Raw genomic sequence first — 13,492 nt, 5'->3', positions numbered from 1 at the left:
TGAAATCCCCCATTATTATTATTAAGTTTTTTTATTTTAACAGCCTCTCTAACCTCCCTGAGCATTTCCCAGTCACTATCACCATCCTGGTCAGGTGGTCTGTAACACTGGTTTACAATTTCTGAGAAGTCGTCTGCTCAGAGATAAAATGTGCTATTTATTATGTATTTTGATGTGCTGAATTCAAATATGACAATTAAAACAACTGATTGGCTACTGTTTCTAAGAACTTTAAGTTTTTACATTTTATGTCTATGTATATTGTGTAGATAGTAGAGTTTTAATCATAAATTGTAAACCTAGATCTTTTCATGTGTTTATGGTTGCTTTACATGATAATATTTCACCTGTCCTGTTTATGTAACACTTTAAAAATCAGCAAAAGGGTTATATAAATAACATTTATTATGAAACAAAAAGGCAAAAAATTATTCTGTACATAGTTTAGTCCTATTCAGTGTCTACTCGGCGCTTCTTGGCTTGTCTCTTGTATTCATTAAATGGAGCATCTCTTGTCACTGTCCAGCAATAGTCTGCAAGCCTTGATGGGCTCCATTTGCCCTGATAGCGTTTCTCCATTGTTGCAATGTCCTGGTGAAATCGCTCGCCGTGCTCGTCGCTCACTGCTCCGCAGTTCGGTGGAAAAAAATCTAGATGAGAGTGCAAGAAATGTATCTTTAGTGACATGTTGCAACCAAGGCTTTTGTATGCTTGAGGAGGTTTTCCACCAACAACCTGTAGTTGTCTGCCTTGTTGTTTCCGAGAAAATTTATTGCCACTAACTGGAAGGCTTTCCATGCCGTCTTTTCCTTGCCACGCAGTGCATGGTCAAATGCATCATCTCAAAGACGTTCACGAATCTGAGGACCAACAAAGACACCTTCCTTTATCTTAGCTTCATTTAACCTTGGAAATTTTCCACGGAGGTACCTGAAAGCTGCTTGTGTTTTATCAATGGCCTTGACAAAGTTCTTCATCAGACCCAGCTTGATGTGTAATGGTGGTAACAAAATCTTCCTTGATTCAACAAGTGGTGGATGCTGAACACTTTTCCTCCCAGGCTCCAATGACTGTCGGAGTGGCCAATCTTTCTTGACGTAGTGGGAATCTCTTGCACGACTATCCCGTTCGCAGAGAAAACAGCAGTACTTTGTGTATCCAGTCTGCAGACCAAGCAAGAGAGCAACAACCTTCAAATCGCCACAAAGCTGCCACTGATGTTGGTCATAGTTTATGCACCTCAAAAGTTGTTTCATATTGTCATAGGTTTCCTTCATATGGACTGCATGACCAACTGGAATTGATGGCAAAACATTGCCATTATGCAGTAAAACAGCTTTAAGACTCGTCTTGGATGAATCAGTGAACAATCTCCACTCATCTGGATCGTGAACGATGTTGAGGGCTGCCATTACACCATCGATGTTGTTGCAGGCTACAAGATCACCTTCCATGAAGAAGAATGGGACAAGATCCTTTTGACGGTCATGGAACATGGAAACCCTAACATCACCTGCCAGGAGATTCCACTGCTGTAGTCTGGAGCCCAACAGCTCTGCCTTACTCTTGGGTAGTTCCAAATCCCTGACAAGGTCATTCAGTTCACCTTGTGTTATGAGGTGTGGTTCAGAGGAGGAGGATGGGAGAAAATGTGGGTCCTGTGACATTGATGGTTCAGGACCAGAAGTTTCATCCTCTTCCTCGTCTGACTCAAGTGAGAATGATTCTGGTGCATCAGGAACCGGCAGTCCTTCTTCGTGGGGTACTGGGCGTATAGCTGATGGAATGTTTGGATAATGCACAGTCCACTTTTTCTTCTTTGACACACCTTTCCCAACTGGAGGCACCATGCAGAAGTAACAATTGCTGGTATGATCTGTTGGATCTCTCCAAATCATTGGCACTGCAAAAGGCATAGATTTCCTTTTCCTGTTCAACCACTGGCGAAGATTTGTTGCACAAGTGTTGCAGCATATGTGTGGGGCCCACCTCTTGTCCTGATCTCCAATTTTGCAGCCAAAATAAAGGTGATAGGCTTTCTTAACCATAGTGGTTATACTGCGCTTTTGTGATGCAAAAGTCACTTCACCACAAACATAGCAGAAGTTATCTGCACTGTTCACACAAGTACGAGGCATCTCTGCTCACTTTGCCTAAACAGAAATGTGTCCCTTTGCAAAATCAAACACTGACAAATAAGAGAGCACGACACTGTATGATTTCTAGAGCTGATATAGGGCAATTTGTTCAGCAGAGTGATGTAAGCTTCGTTATGATTGCATCATCCATGACTTCTAGGAATAACATGATGCAATTCATATCATGTATGACGCAATACCAGCTTCAGATTGCATCATTCATTATTTTGCCAAAAAAGCAAGTACTGTCCAAACCCAGTCATAGATTTATTCATAGATCCAGTCAAAGATGTATTTTAGTCATTTCTGGTTTAAATTGAGATCCCTTCCCTTTATAATTCACTTATCCTCCGCCATTCCCAAGTCAAGGGTCGTATATACTGACCCAATAGCATATCTTGAAAACTAGGGCCAATCAACAATTTTAAGCAACATTTTCGTTCTCAGTGACCCAGAATTAGTAAAGTTTGACTACATTTATTTCAGAAGCATTTTGGCTGTAGAGCAGTGCTATATTCTTATTATTCAAGCATGGAATTACTATCCATAGAGATTCTATGGTACAGTTTGGTTCATTTAAGATTTTTACTTCATTTGATTCTACGCTTTCTTTCACATATAGTGCCACTGCCTCACCAGCATGACCTGTTCTGTCCTTTCGATATATTTTGTATCCTGGTATTATTGTGTTCCATTGATTATCCTCATTCCACCAAGTTTCTGTGATGCCTATTATATCAATATCCTCATTTAATAGAGGCACTCTAGTTCACCATCTTATTATTTAGACTTCTAGAATTGGTATATAAGCACTTTAAAACTTGTCACTTTTTAACGGTCTGCCATTACATGATGTAACTGAATGGGACTTTTTTTCTTTTGACTATTTCTCACCAGATCCTACCTGTATTTTATCATCTTTCATCCTCTCCTCCTTATTAAGACATAGGGAATCTCCATTTATAGATCCTCCTTTAAGGGATGTCCGTACCACGTGCTCCTCTGCGCCTGTTGGCTTCCCCCCAGCCCTTAGTTTAAAAACTGCTCTACAACCTTTTTAATGTAAAAAGTGTTCCTTATCCTGGATATTTCAAAATACTGCTTTTAATTAAAACAAAGAAAGACCAAAATCTGAACTTATTCTCTGCAAAACTGTTCTTTAAAATCATTAAAAAAAATATTTGGGCTATAGAGGCATAAAAAAAAAACAAAACCTCTCAGCAATTTCTTTTGCCGCTACAATTTTTAATTAATAGATTTTCCACTCTTTTTTCACACACTATTGCTTTGACCCAATAAAACACTTTAAACACAGCTATAACTTAATGGAACTACTCATATGTAAATGTTTTGCACCTGCTTAAGAACTTTACTGGAAGGGCCCAATTCGTTTTAAAAATTCTCACTCTTAATTTTACAGGTTATGATCAGAATGTGAACTTATTGATTTTCATATTTCTAAAAATATACTTGAGTAACCAAAGCATCTTTAAAGACCATATTGCATTTGTCATAATATCTTGGTATCATAGGTAGCATATATTAAAAACTTTTATAAAATTTTATATTGATATAGTATAATATTTACTTCAGCACGACTTGGGTTAGTCTAAGGTGAGGCTGCCATCATACAACTTGATCATGCATGACTACTGTGTTTGCATCCAGTGAATTGCAGGTTTGGGGCTTAACTTATGAATCTCCAAAACAACTACATGTTGCAATGAAAATAGCAGCTCAAATTCAGATATTATAATAACATAATATGACTAAGGGTCTAGTATCTTATTGTTAGATCACACACTTCTGGTATGAAATCAGAGACATCAGTCTTAAATTCTCCTTGACTACTAAGAAAACAAGGCAACAGTTTTTTTACATCTAAGCAGTTCAAGTATGGAAAGCAATTCTATTTTTCAGAAAGTTCTAAAACCAATTGTAAAAAAAAAAAAAAAAAAAAAAAGGCAAATCCAGCTCACCTTACTTGTATAACTAGATGCACTGATTTCAAAGTGACTATCTTGCATGAGTAAGGCACGCAAGATTTAGCTGTATAATAAGTATGGCCTTCTGGAAGAGAACGTGTAACACAGAAAATACGAGTACATTACCTACTTATCGCCATGCATTATGCTTACAATCACTGATGGCTAGTTATAAGGATATAGAGCAGACTGCCTGAGAGAGGCTGAACCAGAGCTAATAGGAAAATGTCTCTGACATAAATGGTGCTTGTAAGCTAAAATCTGAACTTTTCTTCTCATCTGTACTCCATAATAAAGGGGTTCAAACAAAACAGTAATTTGAGCCCTATTTGCTTAGGCTGCGGTACCCTCCCAAATGCCTACAAAAAGAAAACTAAGCTGGGAAATCTGATGATAAAACTCCTGGGAGTCTTAAGCCAAGGAGAACCAATATTTAATCTATTTGAAACACAAGTGTAAAGAAAAATAAAAGCTAAAAAGCCCATTTTGTCATTCATATCAAAGGTTTCCTCATTTTATTGTATAAACAATTTTAAAAGTTCTGAATAAGTACAAATCTGTAGGTTTATAATCAGCAATTTCAACAGAAAACAAAGCTGTAAAACTCCCCAAACAAATAATTCAACAAAAACGTTTGCTGGGTTTAAAAAAAAAAAAAAAGTCAAGTTCCAAAAAGATGCATTAAGAAATTCCAGCCCCTTTTGCATTGTTAGCATAATGTTTTTCTGCAAAGATTAGTACCTATTAAACTGGGGATCACTTCAGGCTAAGGCACAAGTAGTTTTGTGAGCTGAACATACAGTACACCTGCACATTCTGGAGATAGGTCTTTGCACTTTCTTATCAATGTTTAGAACTCTGCCACAAACTGAAGTCAGAGCCCTGCACATTGAAGCGATAGTGGAATATTGTGATTTCATAGAATTTATGGTAATGTCTTTCCACAGGTTACACATCTTAGTTTTAATTATTTGAGAAGCACTCCAGATTCAAAACCCATTAAGTTATTCTTGGCTCAATGGATTAATCTTCTAATAACCCACAGAGAGGTAAGTGAATTAAATGCACTTTGTGATATACATTTGGAGCTGTAAAAATCTCACAATATCCATATATTTAGTATATATGTATACTCATACATATACACATAGCATTTGTGATGAGTTCAGTGTTAAAATGGCTACAGTGCAGATGACGACTATGAGAGTTTGCACTGAAAATTGCACTATATACCTATTTGGTCCATTAATATCTAATAATTAAGGCTGAGCACCCTTTGCAAAATGACAATAATAAGAATGACTTACCAACAGGTTTGCACCAAAACAACATTATAATAATTAACAGGATTTTTTTTTGTTACTGTTTTTCCACAATCTTATCAAGATTTGCAATAAACAAAAAAAACACTACCACTACCTAATACCACAGGATAAGGGAGTTCAATACTTGTTTTATCCAGTAACCTTACTGGGCTCTTAAGTGAAACGTGATAGAAAATCAATATATTTCCTACTCTCTATGAATGATAAAATATGAGTATTTCTGGGAAATAGACAAAATGTTACTTTAATGACTCATGATTATTTTAAAATTACAAAGTATACACCACAACATGCTAATACAAATGTAGTAAACTTTACCAAGGCTTAACTGGATGGCTGTTTGTTCACAGAATGTTCTGTGACCTGTGTTTTGTAAATCAAATGGACTTCAGTAACTATACATACCAAGACTAAAAGGCTCTCTTTTGGTGCTTGACACGCTTCGGATGATTTAGCTGGGGATCAGATTATTTAGTTGGGTATTGGTCCTGCTTTGAGCAGGGGGTTGGACTAGATGACCTCCTGAGGTCTCTTCCAACCCTGATATTCTGATTCTATGACATTTGGTGAAAAATATATTCTTAAGTGATGAGTGGGTGTAAATATACATACAGAGAAATATAGGTACAGATTATTTTATGGAACTCTAAGCCCTGCAATGCATTTTTAAATGGCTTTCTGTTGCACTGTGAAGTGCAGTCAAATACCTTATCTCTAGACCTAAATCCATTACTAGGCTATAGCTACAGTGGTGAAGAATCACTATTGTATATGTCTATTCTATAAATGCATTTGTATATATACACAAATACCTGATTAAACATTTAGCAGTTGCTAAAGTAGGGTCCCATGCCATGTAGGGGAGTTCAGAGGCAGAAGGGATGAATGGCCTCAAATCTCTCAGAGGAAGGAGAGCAGTGTTTCTATGGCATGCTCCCTCTTCACTTAATGAAGGCTGTGCAAGTATGAGGATACGGAATGTGGGGTAGAATAGTATACTGGAATATGTGTGGGTGAATAGCTGTTTTTCAGATCATGTTCTTCTTGGCTATTGGCCTATTTGAGGTGAAACCTGCGCAGATGTTAATGATGGCCGACCAGCATTAAATCCCTTCCATGCCTTCCGTTCATGAGGTCAGAAATCATCCTCAGAAGTGATGCTGCCAGGAAGTACCATGGAAAGGCTGCTAGTCTTTGGCTTGCCACTGCCCAAATCTGAACAAATGAGTCTTGTATTCTTTTCTGAAATCCTCCCTGTTCAGGGGAACTTGCATAGGAGACTCCACAAGGACCATCTTCTAAAGTTTCCCATGTAATTCCTCCCCCGGCCCCACAGCACCCCAATCCATGTGTAACATGGTGCCCATAACTTATTTTCATACTCAGGTTCTCCTTCCACTCCAAAAAATACAGTTCTCTATGTAAGTATCCAGCACCTCCTTTTAAAATTGAGTAGCACACTGTTAACTTTCTTTAAACAATTATCCTCAAATTAAAAATATTCAGTATTGACAACTATTATTTAATAATACTGAAGTTGTGAAAAACTGAAAACAAAATTGAAAGTCTGCTAGCGTTTTCTTAATTTAGGATGTTATGCTTAGGTATTGAAATATACATTGCACCACATCACAAACTGTACTAGCAAGGTAAAACAGCCTAAGTGGAGAACTGAGAGCCTGCCTTCTCACCTTCGTCCTGGGCTGGTCCAACCAGAGACACTTCCGTGGGGAGAGGAGTAGGTGTGGCAGGATGCTGTGACTGCTGCCAGGGAAAAAGCTAGGTAGCAACAGTGGCCTATGCTAGAACTGACACCTCGACTGAGGAAAGGCACTGAATCCAATAATCTCTCTAGAAGAGGACTGTATCTTTGCACCACCCATGAGGATGCTTCTGAGAGGCTCTCTCCCCTCTGGGAATAGATCAGCAAGATTAAGTGAATCTGAAGTCTGACCATCTGTAGGAAATGCTACAAAACATTCTTCTTTGACAAAGCCTGTCACAACAAGACACTACAACACTAGCATCCCCTTTCTACCTGCCCCAAAACAACACACAAAACCAACTAAAATTAAACAAATAAACACACAACCCTACCCCAAGCCAAGTTTGTATACTCTTAAAAAAAAAAAAAAAAAAAAAAAGGGGGGGGGGGGAAGAACCAGAGATAATAAAATTAATTTGGGACTTTGTACTGCTAATTGATTTTACATGGAGGCATTCAGATACTAGGATGATGGATGGCATTATAAAAACCATAAGAGAAACATCTCCCTCTCCCCCCACCAATAGCACAGGGATTTGAAGTCCCTCCATCAGTCTGCTAGCCAACACTTAAGTTTTGGTTACCTAGCCCCCTTATGGTATTTAGGTCAGCATTAGAAGAGTGCTTCCCCATTCTGTCTCCCATATCCCTTTCTGGAGGAGAATGTAAAAGGAGAAATACCTGTTGCTCACTCTAGTGTGCTATCTTAGCAGCTGGATGCTGCCTTTTAGTTCTGCTTGTGTGGTTTTGATCAGCATGTCCTTATCAGAATATTCCCAACCCCTGTCTTCAGAAAGAAAATGGAGTCCGATGCTGTGGAAGTAAAAATGACTTACCTGCTGTTATGCTTCACTAAAAATATTCTTTGAATGGATTAAATATTTTTTGCCAAAAATTGCCTACCTGTCTCATGCTAGAAGCCAAAGAATCAAGAGCTGGAATCCAGTCATTATGGTATCTTTCAAGAACGAAGCATGAGTTTAAATTAAAGCATTACCTTTTGGTTTTAAAAAAAGCCCTGGGGTTTGTAATTGCCATTAAAAGATACACAGGATTGCAAAGTGCAGATAGGGGTAGAAAAGTTTACAACTACCTTAAGACTAACTACATCTCAAGAAAAAAATATTAGTAAGCTTCCATATAAGATTATAAAGAGAATTTGGAGTAGAACTTTGGGGCGGGGGGGGGTTTAAAAACACATTAGACTCAGTCAATCCTTAGGAAAGCCCTTGTAACAAAGTCCTACATATAGACAAAAGGCAATTTTTAACCTTTAATATCTTGGAGTTTTTCAAAAGAATCAGAAATTGTCCCTGCCCATATTACTATCCAAAGACTTGCCTCCCACTCTCCATCCCCCTAAAAGAGAATTCTCCAATTAAAGCCTTTTTCAAGTTACATAATGGAAAAATAAACTAATTATAGCATGACCAGTACCAGCTTGGTGGGATAGCCAAACAACAAAAAGTTTGTCTCCTCCAGCTGCCTATTTACCAATGCCATATTCCACATTTCTGACATTTCCACAAATAGAAATCAAGTCAACAAGAGGCAAAATGATTACCATATTGGGGGGGGGGGGGGAGAGAGAGAGAGAGAGAGAGAGAGAGAGAACTGCCATTTAAAGAAACAGAACAGCCACAAACACTTGAAAAATGGCACAGCTAATACTTCACCATATGGTATTATAGGTATGCTTTGATTTTCTAATGCCAGTCAGCAAATGCAAACTTCGGACACTTCCTAGTGCAACAATAGGGATTCCACTCAAGCACAATGCGTAGAATGAGTACACATACTGAATACTTTAAGGCAGGGGTAGCCAACCTGAGCCTGAGAAGGAGCCAGAATTTACCAATGTACATTGCCAAAGAGCCACAGTAATACATCAGCAGCCCCTCATAAGCTCTCCCGACCTGCTCCCAGCGCCTTCCACCCACCAGCAGCCCCATCTATCAGCGCCTCCCCCTCCCACCCCATCAGCAGTTTCATGGCCTACAGGAGGCTCGGGGGTGGGGGGGGGAGGTTGAGCAAGGGCATGGCAGGCTCAGGGGAGGGGGCAGGAAGGGGCGGACTGGGGGTAAGGCCTGTGATAGAGCCAGGGGTTGAGCAGCGAGCACCCCCCGGCACATTGGAAAGTTGGCGCCTGTAATTCCAGCCCTGGAGTCGGTGCCTATACAAGGAGCCACATATTAACTTCTGAAGAGCCGATTGTGGCTCTGGAGCCACAGGTTGGCCAGCCCTGCTTTAAGGAATGATCATGTCTGTAGAAGGAATAGTTAGAATAGACTACAAACAAGAAAAAAAAATAAGTGAATGAGGGACAATCACCCCATTAAGTTTTATTGCACATTGAAAGAACTTTCCTTGTAATGTTTCCTCAGGATTCCTTAAGAGATTTTTAAGTGGCCTACCAAGTATGAAGGTTCCTTTTCAATACATCAGTCCTTTACCCAGGAAACAGCATATAAACATTAATGGAAAGCACACAGTATGAACAAATTAATTATGCTAATTTATGCACCTGTTTATTTTAGAGGGAATCCAATTAAGTGATATTGCAATGTTACCCCTTTTAGGAAAGGCAGGTTCAGAATCTGGACCACACGGAACGTAAACCAAATTGCCTCAAGAGGGGATGCTTTTGACCCCAAACCTGCTACAGGGATATTTTTTATTTTAAACTTGCTTCTTGCACAAGGCCCTCAAAATCTTGCATCTCAGAATTCCAGCCCCCACCAAGAATATCTATTAGGTGGACTGAGAGCAAGTAAGTTTGATAACCTCCACCATCACTAATTTAATGAATCAGTACAATGGATATAATCACTGAAATCTATATTTACACCTTTTCAATTACACCTTCACTATGAATCATGTTACATAAAGTCACCTATCTAAAAATGCCTATGAAAGCAGTGAAGATAAAACAGTGGCTGATGGTATTCACTTTTTTTCCTTTTTCTTTTTTAAACTTTACACCAAGTCTTTATTTCCCTGACAGGAGCCATCTTATTTCAATAGCGTTCTGATGAATACAGTGCAGAGTTTAAATTAAAGACAGCTGTTGCCTGATTTATCTTTTAGCATTTCTCCCAGACCAAGCAAGTTTTATATGCCTTAATTAAATTAAGTTGCAGCCATTTTTCGGCAGTGTAATTGATTAAATTAAGACAAAGAAGATGAGAAAGTTCAATAAGGAGTTAAGTGCCTTTATAATCTATGTGTCTCCCTTCAAACAGCGGCAAAACAGCAGGGAATTTGTTCATTGCTGGACTGTTCAACAATCCTCTTCAGGGGTAGATCAGATGATGCTCAGCATGCATTTGCTACTGTACACATGCTCCTCTTCTAAATTGCCATCTAAGATTTTGATTCTTTGAGGTGTATGCCAGATTTTTGTTGCATAAACTTGACATTTTAAGAATTATCTTCACAGTTGATTCACAGATTGTCCATCTTTGTCTCAAGAAACAGCACAGACTCTTACTGCATTGCAGGATCACAACCTACGTATTGGATGTGGTCTGTTAACAACTGACCTACAAGCAGCAGCATCTCGTGCTGATGTCGGAGGAAGTGCACACCAGACTAAATCTGACATAAAAACAGGTTTCCGAGAAAGTAAGGTATAATAGGACTATAATTTTTCTTAATTCTGGTTGGCCCAACTGACAATATTAGCCTTTCTGAAGTTTTTTAAATTTGGCATTTTGCATAAATCACAGCTGGTTATAGACTTTCTGGACACACATTTCAATATAATGCAATAACAAAGCTGGGATACTTCAAGGGAAAATAAAGAGGAGCAGAGAAACAGAAATCAACTATATTATGCAAATTAAAATCCAGCCACTGAAATAAAATAGTTTTCCACCTCAAAAATTATTTAAATTATACCTCTGAATTGAAACCTAGTTCGAGCAGCATAGCTGGATACCTCAAACTTCAAACTACCAATCAATTATTGATGTGCATTTTTCCTGTTTGATCTTCTTGGGCAAGATTCTTTAAATTATTCTGAAAATCAAAAGTGAAGTTCTCGCCAGTTGCCTGAGCAAAGGGGTTGCTGAAGAAGTGGTTTACATCCATTGGAGTTGCACTTTCTGAATCCCAGGAGTCTGTATCTGTACTGGTAGAGTCTTCTGTAGTGGTAAGTGGATAGCTCAGCTGCTCCAACTGGTCAATGATGTCAGTGAACTGAAAGGCTGAGCTGGATTCAGAGCGAACTGAGTAGGCTGGGAAGTTAACCATAGAACTAGCTTCAGAATGATTAGCAGAGCTATACGTGTGAAAGGATGATGTACCATTCAGTGGCAAATTATTGAGGGAACTGCTTTCAGAACGGTTGTTTATGAGTGAACTGGTTTCAGAAGGACTCAAAAGGCTTTGCATTCTGCTTGCTTGTGCTTTAACCTCAAACAATTCCGATGTATCTGATGGTCTCTCATTGCCATTGAAATCACTCCCTTCTTCAAATTCAAACTCATCTTCCATGTTCATATCTACTGCTTCTGTGGAGTATCTGTCAGGGCTTGACTGAGAAGACAACATACTTTGCTGAAGAATATCCTTAGTTAGTTTAGTTGAATCTGATGCATGCCTAGATAAATCAGACCCTATTTGGTCTAAGCCACTGTACACATATGAAAATGCTTCAGATCCCCCAGCAAAAAAGGAGATTTCTGTTGGGTCATCATCAATAAATTCTTCTGAAACCTGCAGCTGGGAATTCGTCAATGTGAAAAGAGGGTCACCCCTACCGCAATACTGATGCTTTTTATCAGCAATAAAAACACCTGTGGTAAAGTCATCCTCATCATTGTCATTTTTACAGATAACCTTGCTCTCTTTGTTACCCTTCTCTATTTCTAGATCTAAACCACAACTACTCTCAACACCAGTATAAGTGGGGCTGCAGTTTCCTACAACATTACAAAACCCAACACCTTGGAATGATTGGAGTATGGGAGATCCTGGCTGCTGTGTCGCTTTCTTCCCAGTTTCTTCAGTTGGTGTTGCAATACTCTTTTCCGCTGTTGGACGCCTCATATACGGTGCTCTGGGGTCCAAGAAGGAATGATTCGTCTCTGTACAGATGGGCAGGTCAGTAGTGGTAGTGGATGATGTATAAACTGAATGGAAGGAGGCAGATACTGAGGCATGGGACCCAGGAGCACCTAAGCCCTCAGTAAATGAGACACTCTGAAGTGGAAAAAAAATAGAATAGGTAAAAAAGTGTATTTATCATACATAGAAAAAATACTACCTCTGATATCTGACTCAGTAAAAGTGTGTACTAGAAAGATTTTCTGCAAATACAGCTTTATATACAGAAAAAGACCAAAATCTCCAGAAAGATAAAAACTCACCTTTTACAACTTCTCATGATCAGTTATCAAATTACTCCCATCATTTTTAAACCCTCCGCTAACAGAGCGGACAAGGAAATACACACAAGGGTATTGGAGGGAATTCAGGACTTGACCCTAAATATTTTGTGAAGTGCTTGCTTCAGCACAACTCCTTTTGCTTGTATGACAGAGACATTTGATCTGAGACACATGAACAGGATTGAGTATCTCAAGGAATAAGTATGAAAATTTCTTTTAAACTATGTGAAGTGTGAAAGATGAGCCATGTGAGTCACTTCAACCTACCTGCAGTACCCATTAAAATTAGTACCACAGGAAAAAAAATTATGCACAGCATGAAGATCAAACAGTGAAAATGATTCTGGATCAACAAGACAACGTAATCAACTTTCCCTACACTGCCAAATTGGAAAGCTGGCTGTCAGTCTTACTGAACATAATATTTAGAATGGTGCAGGACTAACCTGTTTTGGCACATCTGTGTTCGAAGTATGAGCAGACACTCTAGCTTTGCTGCCCCTCCTGAAAGAGAGAGAGTATGCTGTGAGGAACTAAGAAATCAATCAGCCTTTCTCCTCCCCCTACCCAATCTCACTCATTCTACCCACCCATGCAAAAGAGTAAAAAGATGTTTGAAAAGTGTGAATTGGGAGTGCTTTGATCCAGGTGGGCCTTGAGTGGGCCTGACTGTTATAGAAAGGCAGTCAGCAGCGGACCAGCTGAGTGGCAAACAGCGGAGGCTAACAGAGGGAGTTTGCCTGGGGAGAGCGCCCTGAGGCTTTCATCTTGCAGGCTTCTCTGAGTAGTTACTGCAACAGCTGAGGAAGCTCTTAGAAGGAAGGAAATATGGAGCTGGTGAGCGTTCAGCTGTTACCTGCACAGGATGTGCCATGTTTGTCTTTCT

The 13,492-nt window shown here is 39.1% G+C and overlaps 1 protein-coding gene across 7 annotated transcripts in view; it reads right to left on the bottom strand.

The window, feature by feature from the left end:
* FARP2 (FERM, ARH/RhoGEF and pleckstrin domain protein 2) overlaps positions 1–13,492 on the bottom strand; it is a 197,296-nt gene that overhangs the window by 56,739 nt on the left and 127,065 nt on the right. For 6 of the 7 annotated variants that reach the window (XR_008446209.1, XM_054039877.1, XM_054039879.1 and 3 more), the window contains exons 12-13: positions 13,053–13,110; positions 12,163–12,418 (exon numbers count right to left, since the gene is read on the bottom strand). Coding sequence is in view for 6 of the 7 variants with exons in the window: in XM_054039877.1 (XP_053895852.1) it covers positions 12,163–12,418; positions 13,053–13,110 (314 nt within the window). In the remaining variant the exon portion in view is untranslated. Of the gene's footprint in view, positions 1–11,259; positions 12,419–13,052; positions 13,111–13,492 lie in introns of all 7 variants that reach the window. The other variant, XM_054039883.1, reaches the window with a different exon arrangement.

This window comes from Malaclemys terrapin, chromosome 9 (assembly GCF_027887155.1).
Source record: "Malaclemys terrapin pileata isolate rMalTer1 chromosome 9, rMalTer1.hap1, whole genome shotgun sequence".
NCBI classification, from domain to species: domain Eukaryota; kingdom Metazoa; phylum Chordata; order Testudines; family Emydidae; genus Malaclemys; species Malaclemys terrapin.
Note: the sequence above shows the minus strand (reverse complement) of the source record. Positions and strands in the feature narration are given on the sequence as shown.